This window comes from Natrix helvetica (assembly GCF_964273705.1).
Source record: "Natrix helvetica genome assembly, chromosome: 14".
In the NCBI taxonomy this organism is placed as follows: Eukaryota; Metazoa; Chordata; class Lepidosauria; order Squamata; family Natricidae; genus Natrix; species Natrix helvetica.
Window position 1 is genome coordinate 13,988,781 of NC_138564.1, and position 21,416 is coordinate 14,010,196.

At 50.3% G+C, this 21,416-nt stretch overlaps 4 protein-coding genes across 9 annotated transcripts in view; 3 read left to right on the forward strand and 1 right to left on the reverse strand.

Moving 5' to 3' along the window:
* The first annotated feature begins 1,426 nt into the window (after nt 1-1,426).
* USP30 (ubiquitin specific peptidase 30) lies at nt 1,427-6,413 on the forward strand. Of its 2 annotated transcripts, none has more exons than XM_081966333.1 (13): nt 1,427-1,578; nt 1,821-1,930; nt 2,101-2,283; nt 2,755-2,858; nt 3,033-3,152; nt 3,409-3,451; nt 3,532-3,626; nt 3,824-3,883; nt 3,973-4,059; nt 4,211-4,291; nt 4,758-4,941; nt 5,033-5,141; nt 5,440-6,413. In XM_081966333.1, exons 1-13 carry the CDS (start codon nt 1,493-1,495, stop codon nt 5,702-5,704), a joined length of 1,527 nt encoding a protein of 508 aa, XP_081822459.1. In that variant the 5' UTR covers nt 1,427-1,492; the 3' UTR covers nt 5,705-6,413. The 2 variants fall into 2 exon arrangements, with proteins under 2 accessions (XP_081822459.1, XP_081822460.1); XM_081966334.1 differs by having other exon boundaries at nt 3,033-3,131.
* A 115-nt stretch (nt 6,414-6,528) lies between these two features.
* ALKBH2 (alkB homolog 2, alpha-ketoglutarate dependent dioxygenase) lies at nt 6,529-8,855 on the reverse strand. Of its 2 annotated transcripts, none has more exons than XM_081966347.1 (3): nt 8,184-8,855; nt 7,680-7,878; nt 6,529-7,435 (listed from the first exon to the last, which is right to left on the reverse strand). In XM_081966347.1, the coding sequence occupies exons 1-3, from the start codon at nt 8,428-8,430 to the stop codon at nt 7,234-7,236; spliced, it is 648 nt and encodes a 215-aa protein (XP_081822473.1). In that variant the 5' UTR covers nt 8,431-8,855; the 3' UTR covers nt 6,529-7,233. The 2 variants fall into 2 exon arrangements, with proteins under 2 accessions (XP_081822473.1, XP_081822472.1); XM_081966346.1 differs by having other exon boundaries at nt 6,529-7,534; nt 8,184-8,851.
* A 91-nt stretch (nt 8,856-8,946) lies between these two features.
* UNG (uracil DNA glycosylase) lies at nt 8,947-13,506 on the forward strand. Its single transcript, XM_081966345.1, has 7 exons — nt 8,947-9,166; nt 9,841-10,041; nt 10,527-10,622; nt 10,988-11,085; nt 11,221-11,309; nt 11,777-11,955; nt 12,361-13,506. The coding sequence occupies exons 1-7, from the start codon at nt 9,074-9,076 to the stop codon at nt 12,499-12,501; spliced, it is 897 nt and encodes a 298-aa protein (XP_081822471.1). The 5' UTR covers nt 8,947-9,073; the 3' UTR covers nt 12,502-13,506.
* A 1,395-nt stretch (nt 13,507-14,901) lies between these two features.
* ACACB (acetyl-CoA carboxylase beta) overlaps nt 14,902-21,416 on the forward strand; it is a 30,110-nt gene continuing 23,595 nt past the window's right edge. For all 4 annotated transcript variants that reach the window (XR_014176477.1, XR_014176478.1, XM_081966691.1 and 1 more), the window contains exons 1-6: nt 14,902-14,969; nt 16,772-17,391; nt 20,127-20,259; nt 20,607-20,745; nt 20,827-20,936; nt 21,097-21,178. Coding sequence is in view for 2 of the 4 variants with exons in the window: in XM_081966691.1 (XP_081822817.1) it covers nt 16,781-17,391; nt 20,127-20,259; nt 20,607-20,745; nt 20,827-20,936; nt 21,097-21,178 (1,075 nt within the window). In the remaining 2 variants the exon portion in view is untranslated. The remainder of the gene's footprint in view (nt 14,970-16,771; nt 17,392-20,126; nt 20,260-20,606; nt 20,746-20,826; nt 20,937-21,096; nt 21,179-21,416) is intronic.

Here is a 21,416-nt window from a genome sequence, read left to right on the forward strand (position 1 = left end):
CTAAAGCTCCTCCTACAGCTGTAGGGTTTGCTGCAAGAGATGACTAAGAAGAGATTTCTTGCTGGGCTGGAAGGAATTCTTGGGTCCAGAGCTGGAAATTTAAGCCATGCATCTCTTCTTTCCAGGGGCTGAGCAACTGAGCAGTGGCGGAAGCTTCCATCTTTTGCCTCTTCACCTGCCACTCTGGTAGACTTCCAGGGCTGGCTGTTGCAGGTGGAGTGGTTGAGATGAACGAAATTGAAATAAAAGAATTTTAGAAGGAGCTAAATTCAGTTCAAAAAGATGAATTCATGTAATGCGGGCATGAAAAGAGACGGGGAACAGCAAATAGAAGGAAAGACCAGGAGGGTTAGACAAGATCTTGAGTTTCCTATCAGGAGAAGAAGCACCAGAACCTCCAGTTAGACTAGACTAAGTGTGCTTTGCTATAACCTGGAGTAAACAATGGATGCAATTATGATATCACAGTCTCATGGGTGATATCCTCAATCTGAAATGAATGCACCTGCCTCAGAATGCAAAGCTTGATGGCCCCCTCCCCAGTCTTATGCTTCTCAGGTGTGTGTGTGTGTGGGGGGGTTGTTTCTGGAAGTTGCTCTCCCTTATCTGGAAGACAGAACGTGAGGAAGGCTGCCTTCTGGCACATTGGGAGGCTTGAGGGCACTAGATCTGTCTCAAAGAAGTTGGCTTGGATAACTTCCCAACTCCGCTTTTGAGTGGGTCGCTCTTGCTTGGGCTGAGTGACCTTCAGGCACAGGGAATCAGGAAAGCCACCGTTGGTGGTCAAGGTGGAACTAGATAATGCACAGGGAGCCTGAAGCAACAACGATCTTGACCAGGATTTTGGATGTGTCTGCTTCTTTTTTGTCCTCCTGTTGGATTGCTCCAGCTCATTGCAAGTTTTGTCCGCGAATTGACAAGGTTGCCTTAAATTCTAAATATATTCGAGAATGGGGTAGAGTTTGAAATGTCTCAGAACTGCTTTCCTTCATTGCTTCGACCCCCTTAAATGTATTTAAATTGTTTACTTTCAGTTGGTGTTTGGGATGAACTATTAATAGTGCAGCTTTATTGCCTGATGCTTAGTTCCCTCTGGACTCAAGAGGGCTTACTCCCGTGTAAAAGTGAATCTCCCCTCTTTAAAGCCAATGCTTCAAAATTGCTTTGGTGCAATAAAAAAAAAGTTGATCATGATGTTTTTGCGCTCTCTCTCTGTCTTCTCCTTACGGGAAAAAGATGTCCTCCTCCTATTACATTTTATGGAAACTGCTCCGCGGAACCTTTGTTTCGGCTAGCGGAACCTAATTTTCGCGGCACCCGGGGCAGCAAGGGATCCATTGGGAGTAGCAACCGAGGGGGCGGGGAGACCCCGTTGCTACGAGACCCCCGGGAAGGAGCTGGACCAGGCGGTTTCCGTTCCTGCCAGAAAGTCTTCCCCGGCGACCCGGACCCGCGTCTTCAGTTCCGCCCGTGGAGCGCAGCCAGGCCGGGGATGCTGCTGAGCCGCTTCGGCCGGCTGGAAACGGAGCGGGCGACGGCGGTGCTGCGGCGGCTCCTTCGGGCCGGGGGCTCGGCCAGGTCCGGCTGCGAGCGGAGCGGGTCCCCCTGGGCGCCTGCGGGGGAAATGGAGGGAGGCGGCCGGCGGGATGACCCTCTGCGCCCAGCGGGTCTCTGCGGGCTGGGTGGGAATGGCCAGCCTTCCCCAGGGGAAGGGACTACAACTCCCAGAAGGCGCGCCGGCTCTGAAGGCTTCGAGGGGCAGGGGAGGTTGCTCGCCCTCCAGGAGGGGCTCCTGTCACGTCTCCTTCCTTTCCTCTTAGGTCCAGGATGATGAGGAACTGGGGGGTCATCGGTGGGGTGGCCGCCGTCTTGGCCGCCGGACTCTACGTCCTCTGGGGCCCCATGGCGGAGAGGAGGAGGCGCAGGAAAGGTGAGTAGGAGGGGTGCCCAACTGGGGTCTTCCCCTGGGACTGTACCCAGTTAGGAATTGAAATGACTGCAAGCCAGCATCCAAGCTCCAGAGATTCTCTTCTGTTGGAATAAGAAGGGAAGCAGGTTGAGCTCCATAAGGCTAACTCGTTGTATTTTTCTCCGCAACAGGGCTGGTGCCTGGGCTGCTCAATCTGGGCAACGTGTGCTTCATGAACTCCCTTCTCCAAGGGCTGTCGGCGTGTCCTTCTCTCATTCAGTGGCTGGAAGGATTCACAGGTCAGGACTCGGCCGGCCAAAGCAAAAAGGGTGGCCAGCGGTCCCTCTCGCTGACCTTGCTTCGCTTGCTGAAAGGTAGGGATCCCTTTTGCAAGGGTGTGTGTGTGTGTGTGTGTGTGTGTGTGTGTGTGTGGTGCCTGTCGTTTTTCTGAAGTCCTGTGTTTTAACCTTTGACTCTTTGTTCTGTTCATTGGATCACCTAGCAAACAAGATGCAGCGCTTTTTATGATAACGAAGGAAGAAGCAGCGATGTAGTGGTAGAACACAGTTCTAGAAATGATGCTGTGAACGTTGGCATGGCAAGAGGACACGTTTCATCAGAAATTTGTAGAAAACTAAATGCAAATTCTGTCATTTGACAATGTTAGGGCAGGCAAGTGTGTTCTGACAGTGTTGGTGTCAAGATTTCCCACTCTGTAGACTATTCCAAAGCACATGAATGTAAAGCATTTTTTTTAGAATCAGAGGCTCCAGGACTGGGAGGGAAATAAGTTCGCTTTTCTGAGAGTATCCGCATTAACTCTTTGGGCCATTTATTGCTTTCAGCTTTATCCTGCCAAGTGGCAACGGAGGACGACCTCCTGGATGCAAGCTGCTTGTTGGAGGTTTTAAGGCTATACCGCTGGCAGATCTCTTCTTTTGAAGAACAGGTAGTGATCGGAAAGAAGGCTTCTTGGTATCCACACATTGACGGTCTTGGTCTGTGCTATTGGGAATATTAAAAACAGGAGCAAAAATTGTCTTCTCCCTGTTTATTGCAGTTACCTTTCCTGCGGTTGTTGACCTTGCATTTTAAACTCCACTGTCATTTTCTCCTTTGCCAGGATGCTCACGAACTGTTCCATGTTCTTACTTCTTCACTGGAAGAAGAGCGAGACAGTCAGAGCCAGATTCCACATTTATTTGACGTGCATTCACTGGAGGTGAGTGAAAGAATAGCTAAGGTACACAACTAGAATTAGAACAGAAACCAAAATACAGTTTAGGCCAATCATCTATCCTCTACTTGCCTGGGAGTTTGCCATCTTGAACTTTGGGGCATTTATTTTTTCAGTAGCCTACATAGGGGCTGGGCAGGGATGCATTTTATCTTTCTTTCGTGTTTAAATCTCCCAAGACAAGTGATTCCAACAATGAAAAGTCTTTGATATTTCTGGCTTATTTTCATAGGACACTGTATTTGTTGTTTTTCCTACCTAGGAGCCGGAAATACCTCAAGAACAAATATGCTGCCGTACAAAAGGTAAAAAAAAAAAAGCTTTAACAGGATTGGCAGCCTGATTACACAACCCATCATGGCAAATGAGTTACGGTATTTTGTAGGTCCGCTTTATCCTGTGCCAAATCGCTGGAAAAGGCAGCATCCTTTCCATGGGAGACTGACCAGTCACATGGTTTGCAAGCGCTGCAAGCAACAGGTACGTAAGAAAAAGAAGCCCAGCTTTTTGGATCCACTGTGTAGAAATGTGTGGTCTTCTGGGATCCACCAGAATGGAGGAGTTGCCGTGAAAGTGTCCGACTTGGGCAGGGCAACAGAGGGGCTTCCCTATCCTTGCCTGTCTGCTGGGAGGCGGGAAGGTGTTCTGGTGGAATCCAGGGCTCCTTTCTCTTTCAGAGTCCCCTCAGGTACGATACCTTTGACAGCCTTTCCTTGAGCATCCCGGCCACCGTGTGGGTAAGTCCGTTTCCTTGAAGGCCCACAGCGATGCTTTGCGAAACTTCCGGGCTCCTGACCTTTGCTTGACATCCTCCCGCTGTCCGCAGGGCCATCCCTTGACGCTGGACCATTGTCTTCGCCACTTCATCTCCTCCGAGTCGGTCAAGGATGTCGTATGTGACAACTGTACCAAAGTAGGTCTTCCAAGTACCTTGGGATCGCGTGGCGGTGATCTGCATTTCACACACCAATTTGCACACAGGTGTAAAAATAGTGTCTTTGTGAGTCGTGTCTTGGACCCACCTGACCCCCTTGGAAATTGTTTGCTTTCTCCTCTTCCCCAAGATTCAGGCTGAAGGGACGAAGGGCCTCCAAATTATGGAGCACCACAGAACGACTTTTGTTAAGCAGCTAAAGTTAGGAAAGGTAAGAATTGGGGTGGTGGAATTGTCGTGAGTTTACTTGGAGGGGCAAAGGACCCTCTCTTTCTCTTGCTGCAGCTTGTATACTCCATCCTCTGCCTCGCTCCATGTCAGCAAACGCTAGAAGATAGGAAAATGCTAACGAGGGGTAGGATTTCCTGTGGCAGATTGAGAAGACTTGGGTTCAGGTCCTTTGTGAAGAATGAAGCTCTCGTTTGTCCCTGAAAGGCTAGCTTTCCTTTGTGAGGGGGTTTCCTTCCACCTGTAGCTTGCAGAGGATGAACCAGTGTCACAGGCTGACTTCTTAAGCCACTGGGAAATTTGACACTGGTTCTGTGTGGGCCCAAGAATGTCGTAAGAGCCAGCCAGGGGTTCCCGTTTGGGAAAACTTTGGGCTTGTGTTTCAGCTACATTGGAACATGGGAATGCCTTGTCTTGCCACCCACAGCTACATTTCCCTCTTGACCTAGCTCCCTCAGTGTCTCTGCATCCACCTGCAACGGTTGAGTTGGTCCAGCCAGGGCTTGCCCCTGAAGCGGAACGAGCACGTGCAATTCAGCGAGTTCCTCATCATGGACCTGTACAAGCAGCACTTCCCCACCCATAAACCCAGCCCCAGGGAGGGTCTGCAGGCAGAGCCAAATCCTGGGCAAGGTAGGAACTCATGGAGACGAGCCCTGCCTGCTCACCTATATTGGGGGGCCCTCCGACATCAACAATCAGCTTCTTTGTTTGTTTGTAACAGGCAGGGAACAAGCAGGGAACAGCAAACCCATTCTCAGCAATGGCACGTGCTGCACTCCGTGGCTGCCTCCCTCCATCGGCTTCCCTTACATGGCTGTTCCCGGCTGTGGGTAAGTGAGAACAGGGTGGGCTGCTGCTAGACTTCCTTGGGGACCAGAGCAGCCTGTAACATACTATTTGTCTGCATCTCCCATGGGCTGCTGAGCCTGTCTATGAAACACGTGGGCATTGGTTGAGACTTTGGGTGAAATACCTCCCTGCCAGAACAGTTCTAGAGGCAGCTGCGGCTGCTGTACCACGATTGCAGGCAGAAAGAGGCGCATGCCGCTTGCTTCCCTTCTGAGGTCAAAACAGAAGAGGGGAGGATGGTTGTGGAATGAGCCTCTGCCTCTCTTTTCCCTCCGGTAGTTCCCCCATCTACGTGTACCGCTTAATGGCTGTTGTGGTCCACCACGGGGACATGCACTCAGGGCACTTTGTGACCTTCCGCCGTTCTCCATCGTCTTCCCGGACTCCGCCGTCTGCCGGCAGCCAGTGGCTCTGGGTTTCCGATGACATGGTGCGCAAGAGCAGCTTGCAAGAGGTCCTGGCTTCCAGCGCCTACTTGCTCTTTTACGAGCGCATCTGCTCCAGGCTGCAGCCTCCCAGCCGAGAACTCCAAGCCGAGGAATGACAGAGGAGAGCAGGCCGTGCACGGAGTAGTCGCTGCTCTTCTCTGGGGCAGGAACACACCGTGGGGTTTTCGCCGTGGACGCCCCAGGATGCAGGGGGTGGAGGGGGTGCCTCTCGACAGAAGCCGGCCCAAAGATACTCCTGTGATTTTCATCCATACGAGAAAAACCTTCATGTGCTCCGCAACACTTTCCGTTCCAGGAATTTCAAGTAGAGACCTCTTAGGATTTTCTCCCTTGTGATGTTCACCTCGGCTTCCTTTGTGGTGATTGATTTACTGCCAGTCTTTTCACAACATTTCATGTCCGTAGCAGATTCGGTCAGACAACAACCTACCACGTGCAGAGGGAAGGGTGGAAAGTCTTTTTAAGTGCCTTGATCGTATGTTCATTAGCAACAGGAGGGCCGCTGAGGGGTGTCTGGTGCTCTGGGATTCCGAGGAAGGCCTGCGTTTCTGATTCGGGCCTGAAGCTGCTTCCCAGAACGCAAGGTGTTATCTTTGTACTGATGAGTCTGTTGTAATTACATCAGATTTCTTGCTAGGCTCTCCTTCAGCAAAAGGAGGAACCCTCTTTCCTATACCTTGCTAACTCTGCCACCAGAATTTGCCGATTTAAAATATTTTGTACATGATAAAATTGCTGCTAAGATTCCAAATGTATTTGGACCCAGCATCTGTCTTTGTGCGTGAGAGAGAAATCCTTTTCTCACCTTCCTATATCGGCTCCTGTGGAATCAAAGCCAGGTGATGAATATCCCATCGACTTATCTTACGTGTCCCATTAAAGTCCCAACACCCATGACAAAGACAGAGCTTTTCTCCCATAGGAAACAAATGATCACTTTTGCTTTATTTCAGGCTATTAAAAAAGACACAAAACAGTAGTTTGTGGACCTCAGGCATGCCGCTGCTTGCAGTCACTTCAAGTTTGCTCAAATGGAAAAGAGTGGGCGGGACAAAGCGCAAATAAGCCCTGGGAAGACCCAGGCCCCTCCTTAGCTCCAAGCTGTGGGATCCCCTGGGCAGAAACAGGCCTGCATCTGTAGAGACACTTTAATCGAATTAGGACAGCGATGCCTCCCTGCTTAGAGAAGCATCATGAATCTTGACCAGCTCCTTAAGCAGCAAGCAGATTGAAAATGCACCGAGCCAGAGCTGCTGTTTGTGCAGCACACTCCCCACCCCTGCCAATAATTAACCAAAGTCTGGTTTATTCAGTTAACCCAGTTTTCTCATTGTGCCACAGGCCAGGTTCACACGAACCTTCAGGATAAAGTGTGACTGGTTGGTTAGGGAGGCAAACCAGAGCCACCTTGGTTAGAGACCCCAGGGGCTGCATCAGGTTGTGCAAACAGGCTGTGATTACAAAAGCCCAGTTTTGTGTCCAGATAGGTTTCAAGAAAAGGGGGCTGTAAACCCAGGCCACAGCCTGTGAGAAATAGGGGGGGGGCTTCAAGCACCTAAAAGGGAAAGGGTGGAAAGATGCTTCTCCCCTCCCCCCCGGACACCCCTTTCCCCGCTTCTGAGAGCTAAAGAGTCCTGACTTTCCGAAAGGTCAGATTGACTCTGGGTGCTAGCACTTTCTTGCGGCTGGGCAGGCTGTGGTACCAGTGGTGGTTGGTGGGGAAGTTCATCATTAGCAGACTGCCGTGATCCAACTGCAACTTGACTGGTGCGATTCGTCGGGAGGGGTTTTTGCCCCGAGAAGCCCCGTGGCGGAAGATGAAGTCCCTGCGGGCACCGAAGGACAAGGAGGCAATGGGGCTGCGGGGAACCAGCTCCCTTTCGTCATCCCTGTGCTCTCCGATGTGGTCGTGCCCATCTTTATACCTGCAGAGGCACAAGGAAGATCCTGGGGCCGTCTGCCAGGCGATGCAGTGTGGCAGCTGGAGGCACCCCAAATTCCATGTTCCAGGAAGAAAAGGGCGTCAGACTGACGGTGCTTCCTGTTGTCTGAAACGCCCTGGGGAATTACCTGTTTATCAAAACGAAGTTGAAGGTGTGCCCGGTGACCAGCTGGACATGGTCCCTGAGGCGATTCAGAACTGGAATCCAGGGCTTGGGGGAAAAGGTGACACCGGAGTAAGTGTAGGTGAGCCCAGCATCCCCGTAGGTCACCTGCTTCCTGGGGATGTCGTGCCACTTCCCGAAAATGTGCAGCTTGGTGAATTCACCTGTTTGGGAGAGAAAAGCAAAGCAGAACTCCTGATCCTGCCACAAATAACAATTAGCACTCATTTAGACCAGGGGTGTCCAAACTTGGGAACTTTAAGACTTGTTGGCTGGAGAATTCTGGGAGTTGAAGTCCAAAAGTCTTAAAAGTTCCCAAGTTTGGACACCCCTGATTTAGATGTTAAATTCCAGAGTCTTCTCCTTCAGCCCCCTTCCAAGCCAAGGGCAGGGGGCAAGGAGGAGAGCAGGGATTATTTCCAGTTGCCCCCCCCCCAAGACCTACAAAATACCAGCCAGCTGCATTCACCTTCAAAGTACTCCACTTCCTTTTCGAGCTGCTGGAAGATTTTGTCCGCCTGGGCTTTGCCATAGAGGGTGGCATAGTCACAGCTGAGCCCCTCTGCCCGGATTTTCTTCCACAGCACCCCTGGCAAGGGGGTCATCTCCTTCGGACTGCCTTGCTGGGCAGAGCCTTCCTCCTCCTGGGTGGCCCTGGGCCCTGGGCTCTTCTCCAGGGCAGGTCCAGGAACTGCTGGGATGAGGAATTTCTCCATCACCCACTTCAGGAGGAGGCCTGGGCGGGAGGAAAGGGGCAGCCCATGGCAGGCTTCCTCTGTGGCCCCTTGGCAGCAGAAGGGCTCCAGGCGTCACCTACAGCAGAGGGGGAAAGGCCAGCCAGCAGCTGCTGCACCTGCCAGGCCAAAAGCAAAAACAGGTGAAAAAAACAGCAATAATGGTGAATAATCACCCCCCCCCCAGTCAGTCCCTCGGAGCCCCTGAGGCTGGGCCCGAAGGGAAAGCCTTGCGCTCCCCAGGTGCCACTTTCCTCTTCATTCAGAGGGGGAAACGGGCAGGTGAGGAAGGGGCCTTGGCAAAGCACGGCGCGAGGGCCGCTCGCCAAGGAGCAGAAGAGCCGCCGCCACCGGAGCGGGTTGCAGCGGCGGCGGCCACCTGAGAGTCCGGGGGGAGCGCCCAGGGCGCATGCACGAACCCCGAAGACATTTTGCTCGCGGGTGGTTCTACCCGGCCACAGCAGCGCGCACGCGCGAATTTAATGGGAGGGAGGGATGGGCGTTCCTTGGTGGCGCGTAGCCAGGATTTTCCCGCCAATTTTTTCGCGGGAGATTCCACCGCTCCTACGCCGCCGCCGCCGCTCCCGACCTGCAGCGCCCCGTTGCCCCGGAGAGCAGTGCCACCATGATCGGGCAGAAGTCCTTGCTCTCTTTTTTCACGGCGGCGCCCGGCAAGAAGAGGACTCGCTCTCCGGAGTCAGCCGCGGCAGCAACTGAGGTACTTTTTTGGTAGTGGTGGGGGCGTTTAGTACGAAGAGTTTTATTAATTTAATAATGTTTAAATGTTCAGTTGACTGAGTTTCATGCTTAATGAATAAAAGATAATAATGTTATTAATTATTAATCGAGGGTGAAGCAGTCCCTGGGGATTGGGAGGGAGAAGCGGGGCATATGTTTAGCTACCACGTTTTTGCTAGTAAAGGCAAAAATTGCTGTCTGAGGTACCAACCAATCAGAAGGCTCTCAGTGGGAGGGCCGCTGGGGGCCGCTTACGGTCACGTGACCCGGCGAACAACGAGAATCCACACATTAGGGAGGGGCGGATCTTAGTTCGAAATGGTTCCGATTGATCTTAAGGGGTAAACCCCGCCTCTTCTACCCGCAATCCAATTAGAGGTCTGGGCGAGCCAAAGGGGAAAAAAAAGCAACAATGGACGTAGACCAATAGGAAGGCGAGGGGGCGGTGTCTTCAGGCTAATGAGCTTGGGCGGGATGCTGGGTTTGTTTTTCCCCGCGAAATGCGCATGTGTTTCTCCGGGCGGGAAGTGTCGGAGAGGTGGCTGCGGTTGCTTCGCCTCTATGGCAGCGGCGTTAGGAGTTTGGTTTTCTCCCCGCTGCCGCTTTCCTGCTTCCCTTTTCCCGCTCATGACCCGCTTCTTTTCCCTCTTGCAGGCCGCCAAAAGATCGAAGATTAATGGCTGTTCCCTGCGATCTCCCCCGCTCAGCCCGGAACTGGTGGAGCGCATCCGCAAAAACAAAGAGGCGGCACTACAGAAGCTCGCAGCCCGTAGCGCCAGCTCCATTCCTGCGGACCTGGGGCAGAGCTGGAGAGTCTCCCTGGCCGGAGAGTTCTCCAAACCGTATTTCGCTCAGGTGGGCAGGAAGCCAGGACTTTTACGAAAGGATCAGTTTTTTTTTGTTGGTGTGGTTCCCCCCTCCCCGTCCTGCTTTTAGGTCTTAGTCCAGCTAATTGAAGAGAAGGAGTGCTTGGTAATTATTGAGCATTATTGGGGTGAAATTTAGCCTGTTCCTGCTGATAACAAGGTTTTAGCTCAGCAGTCCATCCTCAAAGGTTACCACACCCATGGGTCAGGTGCTTTTTAAAGCAGTTGGCTTGTAGACCTTTTTAAAATGATGGGCGTTTTAAGAGTCATATTTTGATAAGATATGAGAGGACTGCTTGGGTGTGACACAGTAATTCATCTCCTGGAAGCCACAATCTGCCCAGCAGAATTTGTGATGAGAGTACTGGACAACATCAGGGCAAAGACTATTTCTGTGTATGTTATGGAATGTGTTATCTCCTTAGTTATGTCCTTTAATTGGGATCTAAATAAATCCCCCTCCCCTTTATACAGCTGATGACATTTGTTGCTGAAGAACGCAAGCGCTGTACAGTTTATCCACCCCAGCATCAGGTCTTCACTTGGACCCAGCTGTGTGACATCCATGATGTGAGTCAACCTGTTATAATTAGTCTGCGTTTATCATCTTGTTCTTTTAGGAATGGGTAGTGTTATCTTTGAGTGTTTTGCTATTAGCTGAGTTCACACGACACAGGTAGTCACTGGGTGATTTTTTTAGTTATCCCTATTTAAGCAAATCCTGACTTAATGCAGTGCTTGAATCCAGGCACTTTGCCAGTCACACTGAGTAGTCCTTGAGTTCTATGTAATAGCATTTGCTGCTTTTTATAATGCCACTAAGGAAGTAAAGAATTTTCTGTCTCTTTAAGTAGAAGCATAAATCTAGACAAAATGGTTTGAGAGCAGGAATAACAGATGTGGAGTGTTTAAATGTTTTCTGCTCTTGCTTTCAGGTGAAAGTTGTCATTTTGGGCCAAGATCCATATCATGGGCCCAATCAGGCTCATGGGCTCTGCTTCAGCGTCCAGAGACCGGTTCCCCCTCCACCCAGGTAAGGTTCAGCTCTGGCCAAGTAGTTCTGTTAGGTTCAGGGGTGCCGTGCTGTTTTATAGCATTCTTTGGAACAGCTGACTGTTGTGTCTATATTGTGTGAAAACATGCTTCTGAGACTTCTTTTTCTTTATAGCCTGGAAAACATTTACAAAGAGCTTGCTGTGGATATAGAAGGCTTTTCTCATCCTGGCCATGGAGATTTGACTGGATGGGCTAAACAAGGTGACCTAATGCCTTTCTTTTCCCAATTGTTTTCATGCGTTTGGTTGTGGTGCATTCGTGCTTCAGTTGCTAGAGTTACCCAGCCTTTCTGACCGATCTGAAAACTGAAGGTCACACCTTTGGCGATCATCCAGAGTGGTTGATGTGTCTCCTCTAAATATGTCCTTTAATTACTCTTTTTATCCTCTCATAATCACGGTTCTCATTAAGCAAAATAACTGCAATCTTTCAAACCAGGCTTGTAACAAAACCTATCATAGTGAACAAAATAATTGTAATTATTGTATTAAAGGACTATAATATACATTTATATAATATAAGGAAGTAGTTCCAGGTCCAACCTTCTGTCCCATCAACCTGGATGGGCGTATAAAGTAACATTGATTATCCAGCTTTGCTGGGAGCAAAAACAACTTTATTCCCCACCTTCCTACTAATGGCACCATGTTGCTGTTTTTACAATCCAGGGGTGCTGCTGCTTAATGCTGTGCTCACCGTCCGAGCTCATCAAGCCAATTCCCACAGAGAGAGGGGCTGGGAGCCATTCACGGACGCCGTGGTCTCCTGGCTGAACGAGAACCTGGATGGTCTGGTCTTCATGCTGTGGGGAGCTTATGCTCAGAAGAAGGGCAGCTCCATTGACAGGGTAGGTGGCTTTTGACAACAGCACCGGTCTGCATGCTTCTTTAAAAGGGGATTTAAGCGATGCCATAATGCTGTTTGCTTGCAGTAAATGATGAATCTAATCATGCTTTGCGCCTTACCATGATGGGGGGAGCTCACACAGCTTGGCTATCAAACGAGGATTAAAATAAACAAAACTTTTGCACGGTGGATGAATCTAGACAATGGAACGATTCCTTTTTAAAAAATCAATCCACACTCTAACTCAACAGAAGTAGAAATGTGGCCTGCTTATAGCATCTCTCTGCTTAATTCTGGACAATCGGGATACTTCGGGCTCTGCTAACGTCTTAATCTATGCCTTCCAATCCCGCCGGTTCTTCCAGCGTGTGGGGCTGGGAAGTCTAACGCTTCTGGCTTCTTGCAGAAACGGCATCACGTCCTGCAGACAGCGCATCCCTCGCCCCTCTCGGTGCACAGGGGTTTCTTTGGCTGTAAGCATTTCTCCAAAACAAACGAACTCCTGAAGAAATCCGGGAAGCAGCTGATCGACTGGAGGGCCCTGTAATAAGGATCCTGCAACTCCCCCGAGACCACAGCATCAGCCATTTTTTGTCCCTATCAAGCTGGAGAGCCTTCGTGGAAAGGTTCTTGGACGGGTTTCTTTGAAGCTGATCTAAACAGTATTCTTTTCACTTTTAATTCAGGGGTAGCCTGAGCCAAGGTGTTTACTCCAAGTACATATATTTTAATTTTGGAGCAAACGGAGACTAGCCAAGAAGCACTGCCCTGTTTTTCTTTGAATTTTTCATCACTGTCAAGAACTTTGTGCCAATCTGTTATTTGGAATAATGACCGGGGGGGTTGTTTTTCCTTCCTCTTTCCTATACTTCTCGGAGGAAAATGGAAATATTGACCAACAACAAGGTGCCTTTTTTGTTTCGCCTCTGCTGAAGAATTTATTCAGCAAGCTGCTTATTTCATCCAAGCTTGGTGCCTTATCTAATTACCCCAACTTGTCTTTTTTATTTTTAAATCTGCCAACGATTGAAGACTTTCAGGAGGTGCTATGAAAAATAACTTTTTAGTATTTTGACTTGCAGAAAGTGGAGCAACAGTTTGAAAGTATTCCATTTTTGGGACCAGAGTTTTAAAAAGTGTTGCCAGAATTCTGTGGGAAATGTTACTTATGTAGTCCCGAAAGGAGAGCTGCACTTGGCCAAAAATTACAGGCCGAAAGTTTCCTAGGGAGCCAGTTTGTGTTCAGACGAGGGCTGACAGGCATCGCACTTAGGGTGCGGTCAGTCCTCTATCCTGTGCAGAAAGAAAGCGGGTTCTGGTGCCAGCCTCAGGGACCTCCCTTCTGCCAAACTCAGGTGCCTTCTCGATGCTCCACTAGGCCAGGTGCTCCAGGAGCCAAGCGACTCGGTTACAGGTTATTCCTACAGGAGCCGGTGCTGAACTTCTGTTCGTGAGAAGAAGTGTTGCGTTTTGTAGTCTTCTATGCAAATTGCATACGGAGACCTTCCAGCTGGTATATTTATAATACCAATTTTAAGACAGTCCTTAAAAACACCCACATCTTTCCTGTAACACTACTTCTCTATGTTGACTTGTTCCAATGTTTTCAAATAAATTGTTCTGGTATTTACTTGAAATCCGTGATGCCCGTCCTCCAAAGATTTCTTTCCTTAAATGGTATTTTAGGAAAAGGTTCAGACTCCTTTGCATACACTCCAGCCTTTCTCTCAGGCAGTCTAGGGGCGCAAAGATGCTCTCTGCAGGGGCCCCCACAGTGCCAAGCCTGCCCTTGAAGGTGGTGGGGGTGGGAGGCCCTTGCAGCTGCCAGGGGGTGGATGCCCCATGCACACGAGGGGCATGTGGTGGGAAGGAAAGCGGGGGGGGGGTGTCCTCTGGGCAAAGGGAGCTTCCAAGCCCTTCAAAGGGGCCAGGTGTGCCCTTGTGCCCCTGGAAGCCAGGTGGGAGGGGGCGGCCTTAGGGCCGCGTAGATGGGCTTTGCAATACTTGCAATGAGGGTTTTTACCCAGGGGGCGCATCCGGCTTTTCCAAACGCCCTGGAGGCTCCCGGCTGCTTCCCCCGCCAGCGCCCGGGCTGCGGCTGCTCCATCCCCGGAGGGAGACGCGGGTTGGGGAGGGGGCTGGCTGCTCTCGGCTCCGGTGCGACGCCCCTCCCGGCTCGGCCCCGCGCTTTGCACGTAAGCGCCTGGAGCGGAGGTCCCCGCGGAAGGTAGGGCGTTGCAGCCCGCCACGGCATTTGCAACAAGCCCGCCGGCTTCCCCGGGCAGCCTGGCCGCCCTGCTCCCCGCTGCCCTGCAACCAGCCCTGCTTGAAACGGCTTTGATCGGGGCGGCTCCGCCTCGCCTTCCGACAAAGAGGCAGCCGGCGCCCGGGAGCTTTGCTTCGGAAGGAAGCGGGGCCGGCAGAGCAGGTGGGCCGTGCCCGGGGAAAGGAGCCTGCGGGGCTTTAGCAAGATGAGGACGATAAACGGTGCCTTGGCTGCTGGCTTTTATAATGCAAAATGATGCACAAGAAAACGAGGAGGGTTCCCTTCAAACTCTCCCTACGTTGTGTGTGTGTGTGTGTGTGTGTGTTGTTTATTTATTTGCAAAGGAAAAGGTAATCTTGCGCACAAGGCTACCGTCCGCTCCACATTTTATTTTATTTCCATTTATCTTTGCCAGGAGCAAACACATTTTCGGGAGATGCTAGAAGTTGTTGTTTACAACATTCAGTGCCATGTGTGGCATTCAGTAACCTTTGGGGGTGTTGTCCAAAAGGAGTTGTCAAGGTTTTTTTTTCCTGGGGAGCGAACTTTGCCCCAGTTAAAGTCAAAGTGTCCTCTTCTGCAGAGAGCAGAATGCCATGGAGCCCTGCCACCTGGCACCCGCTGCTCCAGCCTCCCGGGGCCAAGAAAAAAATTTCCATACCAACACAACATAAGGGTGTGATCTTCTTTCAGACTGGGAAGCATTGGATTCGGGCGTGTTCGGTTTTGGGTGGATTTAAGGCTGAGATGTAAGTAGCACAAAAGCCAAAATATTTAAATAAGAGGTGGTGTAGACCGGCCAAGAAAGGACCTGTTTTGAGCTGCCCCTGGAAAGGGGTTAATGTCACTATTGCCATTCATCTCAGCCCGAAGCTTTTATATCAGAGCTTGTTGGCTATAATAAAGTTATTTGATTTGGGAACTTTTATCATTTATTAATAAGTTTATGTTCACGAAGACTTTGCATGTGTTCTTGGCAACTGCATTTTTTTTATTTATTATTTTTGTTATACAGACACAGCAACCACCAACCTGCTAATTTGCTCGGCACTAACAATGTTAGCATACAAGTAATTGTGTGTGTTGTGTGACTGTCCATGTCCATGCAAGGTACAGTCAATCTTCACACCCCTGGGCTTGCAGCTGCTGAGGAGACCTAGCTAATTTGCTTGTCAGAAAGCATTTTTTTAAAAATAAAGTATATTAATGGACCAGAGAAAGCTGGGAAAGACTGCAGCTGTAATTAGTTAAAGCAGCTTTAGACAATTCATTAGATGCAGAATTTAGCAAACATAAGTCTCTCTCTGCTGTCTGTCCTCCAAGGAATTTCTCAATTTTGGGGTTCTGGTGTGTTTTGCAAATGGCTTTGATGGAACCAGAGATGCTCTCAGGGTGTTTTTGTTTAAAACAGGTTGGCAGAAAAGTCATTTATCTTGTTTTCTTTTTTAGTTGTTGCTATCCTGTGGATTTCCTTCACCCTCGTCTTCATAAATATCAAAGATTTGCTCGATTAGCAAAGGTTCAGGTTTTGATTTCACGGAGGTCGTAGCTATGTCCCGTTCTTGGGAAGTCGTGTTCAGTTTAGTAAGATTTGGGGCTAAGCAGTGTTAAAATAAGTGTTTAAAAAGGAAGGAAGTTACTCCTTAAATTGGGAACCAGTTGCCAATGAGCATTGATTTAGCTTGTGTGCTGCACACTGGCGGGAAAGTGGACCTTGATGGCCATGTGATTGAGGACTGACCCTGAGTACTTATGGAATCCAGCAGCTCTGATCAAGGGCAGAGAAGACGACTTTGTATGTCCTTTAAAAGGTGGATTGTTGGTTGTTGTTGTTAGAAACGTTGTTGCTGGCCCCTTGGTCTTGGCTGTAGGAGAAAGGGCACTTCTCTAGATGTTGGAATTGAAGGCAAGGATCTTCCAGAGCAGAGGGAGGGTCTTGTCTAAAGAGCCAAGGAGTTGCCTCGTCTTCATATTTGGGGTCTTGGGGCAGGACCACAGCCGGATGCCGTTTGCGGAGGATAAAAATAGCCGGCTCCTTTATAGCTCAGGCAGGGCAGTTGCCTGGGCAGCCAGGAATTTTGGGCCTCGGGGAAAGTGGACCTTCTGGGAGGCACTGAGGTCTGTGCGAGTCTGCGGCTGAAGAGGCAGGGGCTGCTGGTGTGGCTTAACAATTGTGGGGCAGACCTAACTGGCTCCATTTCTACACACAGCCTCTTTACTCAGCAGTAAAATTCCACTCTGAGTTGCGAAAAAGTTGATGTTTGAGTGCTTAAAAGGTGAATGCGTTATTGAAAAGGTTAGTACGTGTCAGAGCAATGGGACGCAAGCCAGGAGAAGTAGGGGACCGCTGTTCGGCCTTTTGAGTGCGTCACACAGTCGTGCCGCTTCTCTCGAGTCAAAACAATCTCTTTGGCTTGAGGGAGGGGCATCTTCTCCTCTTCCACAGAGTGGCTGCCCTTCCGGGTCCAAGGCCCTGATTCTGAGTCCCTGGACTCCCTGTGCGCACGACTATTCCTTCCCCAACCGAGTGCTGCTTTTCTCTTATTTCTAGGGTTGCTGAATGGTTCTGCTAGCGTTCGTGGCCTTGTTGCTCGGGCTGTGGTTGGTTTGGACCAAGATGGCCCAAAGCCCTCCACTTGATTTGAAAAAACAGAAGCTTGCGCAGCCTGTCCCAGAGCAGCTGGCCGCTCCCAAAGTCCAGCAGCTGCCTTCCAGCGGGTTCCTTCCACAGTTCCCGGTGGAGGAGACAGAAGCCGTATCCTCAGAGCCCAGCCAGGCCCCTGCAAGCCCATCGCGCCAGCCCCTTCCATGCACCCAGATATCCACAGACCCCTCCTGCCAACTCAAGCCGCCCATTCCCCGCTCTTCCTCGGACTGCGTGCTGTCTCCGGCCACTGATTCCGCCAGGCCTTTGAGCCGGTGTGTCCGAGGGTCCTCCACGCAGCTCTTGAAGCAAATGCACTCCCTGTCCTTTGAAGAGCAGGCCGCCAGCCCTGCCCAGAGGAAGCAGCAAGCCATGGCCAAGTTTGTTTTGGGCTCCTTTGAAGACAATTCTTCGGACGAGGAGCTGGTGGCCGGAGGAGCCTTTCCGAGGGGCAGGAGGAGACGGAGCAGCCTGGCCCATCCTGGTTCTTCCTCCTCCATGGACTCGGAAGCAAGCCTCGTCATGAGGTAGGCAACGTGGACACACGGCTGGTTTGCCTCTCTGTGCTGAGGCTTTGGGAGGAGCCGATGCAGGGAGGGTCAAGGTGGGCTGTCTCTCACTTCCTAAGAGTTGGTTAAATGTGACTTATTTCAGGAGACGTTTTGGATCGAAGCCACTGTTCTGCAATCTCCTTTTTAGTAGCTGGGATCTACTTTCTAATCATTTTTGCTTGTGCGTTTTCAGTATTTGTGTCGTTGCCATTCAAGCTTATTTCCTATTTATAAAGAGTTTTTGACGGCTTTTACCCCTCTAAGGGGCATTCGCGCTGGAAACCCAGAGTGGAATACACAGGATCATGAATTAAAAGGGAACATATATTTAACTCTGACAGATAAATTTGTGCGATACGATTTGAGTTTGATAGTCAGAAGAGTCCCTGCCCTCTTCAGCCACCAGAATGTCCTGACGGGATACAATATGCCAAGGAATACGCCGGCTTCCTCTCAAGTAAATGTGCATTTGCTGCAGCTGAACCGAGTCCTGTGCACCTTTGACTCAGGTTAAGCTGCATTAAATGCAGTCGGGGGCCTTTAGTATTGGCCGAATGGCCTCTTGGCTTCTTGCTCTAAAAATGCAAGTTGTTGAACTTGGGACTTTTCTACAGTGCTGGAGAAAAGGAGAAAGCCGCGTTCAGCCAGAGGCTAAAATGGAGCCGCATGAAGAGTGTGGCTGTCTGATAAAGTGCTTAAAAAAACCAACAGAGCAGCTTATCTCTCTGTGTGTCATTTCTCCTGGTTGACTCAATAACCTGAGCAAAGGTCCGCTTTGGCTCTTGTTTTGACCTGTTTAATTTATCCCATGCATTTCAAGCATTACAAACTCCCCATATTTGGTGTATTGAAGCCAGAAAGTGTGGCTGCAGCCATGGTGTTTAGGTTTGCTGAAGTCCCAGGCCAAAATGCCTCCGGCACCAACCAGAGGAAGACTGTCTCCGCATTTCTAGCTGGATGTCAAGAGAAATCCTTGAAGCTCTTGGATTGTGCAGGCATGAAGGACCTATAGCAGCTGGTCTTGGGAGGAAAACTGTAGCAGCCTGGGATTTCTGTGAAATGTTCCCAACATTTTTTGAAATACGGGTGCCAATCGAAATAGTGAGGAGCAAGGGGATCTTCAGATCCCGGAAGCCATAAATCCTTGTGACGGGAGTGCAGAGAATTATCAGCTGGTTCTTTCCACTGTGGATATATTCTGTCCCTTTCACGCCCACCATGTATTACTTTATGCATTGATATCTTCCTTTTTATTTCGCTTAAAAGAGTTTTGGCAGTACAACGAAGGCATAAAAATAGGAAGAAAGCAGATCAGTTCCTGGTGCCGTTAAATAAGCTGCAGTGCTGATAAGGAAGGCTTATCAGCAATCTAAGCACCAGAGGCTGCTTGGGATCAAGGGCCAACGATAGTCTTTCAGCTGATAACTAAATCAGAGATCGGGGAGACTCCAAGTCTTTATGTTCTTTATGGTCTGTCACACAGTCAGCAGGTTTTTCCTCCCTTGAGCCACCTGGGGGTGCTGCTGGGGAGCGGCTGAGTCGCATCTGGCCCCTCGCCCGGGGGAGGGGGGGGGAAGGGGAAGCCAAGAGGAGGGGGAAGTCAGAGAAATGGAGGAGGAGGAAGAAGAGGTGGCCTCCGACTCTGCTCCTGTCTGCCTCTCTGGGGGTTCCAAAGCCGCAGGAGAGGAGAGGAAGAAGCAGCTGTCCGGAACTGGGTGCAGCTCCCTGGAGGTCAGTACCAGCCAGCAGGATTCGGACTTGCTTTGGGTCTGGGCAGCTGAGGACTTGGATCTGCTGAGGAGCCCAAGCAGGAAGGAGAAAGGGGACAGCTTGAGATAACCAAACAAACGTTCCTTTCTCAGAGCTCATGCAGAGTCCGGCAGCAGCAGCAGCAGCAGCAGCAGCAGCTCCTTTGCAGAGGTGGAGATGCTCGCAACAGCTGCTGGGGGCCCTTCCTTTAAGGTCCCTTGGGGGGGGGGCTGAGAATCGTCCCCTCCTGAATGTGGTCAGAGGAAGCAGCTCCCGAAAGGAGGGAGTAGCCAGTATTTCCTGTGCGGGTGTTTCCAAAAGCTCTAAGCTGAGACGCCCTTTTGTCCTTCAGCTGCCACAGACGCCCACAACTCTTTGCAGAGAGTTTCTCAAAACAATTTCAGAAGCAATTTTCTCTGAATGAGGCCTTCGCTTTTCAGGGATTGTTTTCAAGCGATGTTTCCAGGAAATGTTCCCCAGCTAAAGACTCCAATTTTGAAAACAAGCCCATCTTGCAGGGTTTAGCATGGGAAGTCTTCCTTCTTACCCTCTTTGTGGCTTTTGCCTGCCCTAATCCACTTCCTCTGTTTGAAATGCGGAGCTTTTGAAGGACCGGCAGCCTAACCAAAGGTGTCCCAGAAGGAAGACCTACGGTCGGTTCATAAGATGTGTGTGTTTTGCATTAGAAGGGCCACCTTTGACCAAAAGTCTGTTAACTGAAAAGGAAGGTGCTTAACAAGGGGCAAAACACCCAGAAGAGAGATGAAACAATTTCACCTTCATTAAGGAACTTCTTGTACCTTTATCTGTGTCCCCCCCCGCCCCCCCGCCAATTGACTGCCCTTCTCCAGCAGTCTAAGTAACAGCTTCCAAGTAATTTGAGGTCCATCTTGCATCCTTCCCTGAGGAACAAGACTCCAGCTGTGGATGGAATCTATAGAAATATTTCCGCCTCCTTCCAGGCCCAGCATGTCAGGGATGTACCTGGTGAAGAAAGGACGGGAGCAGAGGAAACTGGACCTCCACAGGGACTTCACGGTGGCGTCACCTGCGGAATTTGTGACTCGTTTTGGAGGAAACCGTGTGATTGAAAAGGTATGGCTGCTGAAGAAGAAGCGATGCTCCCCTTTATCGTGATGCAGACGGAATGGCTGCCTATTAAATACATTTCTTCGATATATAAAGCCCAGCACGTATTAAAAAAAAGAAACCCCTTATATAAAGGCCAGGCAGGTATTCCAGAGGTTCAGTGGGAATGCTGAAGGTTTCTACGGCTGAGCTGGGAAAGAGCCCTGGAGACCTCCTGGACTAAAAGGAGCTGGATTTCTCTTCTGCCACCCAACCCTGGTCCTCTTTTTGGGAAGCTCCTTTTCAACGTCCTCTCATCTCTTGCGCTTCCTGGAGGGGTGACCGGCCCCTGCCTGCCTTCTTCCCAACCTCAGGTCCTGATCGCCAACAATGGCATAGCGGCCGTGAAGTGCATGCGCTCCATCCGCAGGTGGGCCTACGAGATGTTCCGGAATGAGCGGGCCATCCGGTTTGTGGTGATGGTGACACCCGAGGACCTGAAAGCCAATGCAGGTAGGCAGCCGAAGGCCCCCTTCTCGATTCCCTGCGGGGGCCTCGCTTCACCCCTTGGCTCAAAACCCTTTCCTCTTCTAGAATACATCAAAATGGCGGACCAGTACGTGCCCGTCTCTGGAGGAACCAATAACAACAACTACGCCAATGTAGAACTGATCATGGACATCTCAAAAAGAATTCCCGTGCAGGTAATGAGCAAAGTTTTCTCTCTGTCTTGGGCTGCCGAGAATTCTGTAGCAAGGTAGAAAAAGCAGGGCGTAAGTATATTGAGTGGAATGGAATTTATGAAAATATAGATCCTTTGGGGAACTGGTGCAACGGATCACTTAAACTTAATTCTCCTTCCAGGCTGTCTGGGCTGGTTGGGGTCATGCCTCTGAAAACCCCAAGCTTCCGGAGCTGCTGCAGAAACACGGGATTGCTTTCCTAGGTAGGTGTGTTTGTGTTGGCACCTTCAGCTAAGCACCGGATGGAGCAGAAAACGCTGCTCTCTGCCACCTGCACACTCACCTTTCCCTAAGCATCACTGCCAAGCTTGAATTTATGTGTGTCTTCCATGAAATTTCGCCCCATGCTTTGTTCTTGCTAGGTGAAAAAAATAGATCTTCTTTCCCAGAATTTGTTCTTGTTGTTCTCCTGGACTAAACGTTACCCCTTTGGAGCAGAGA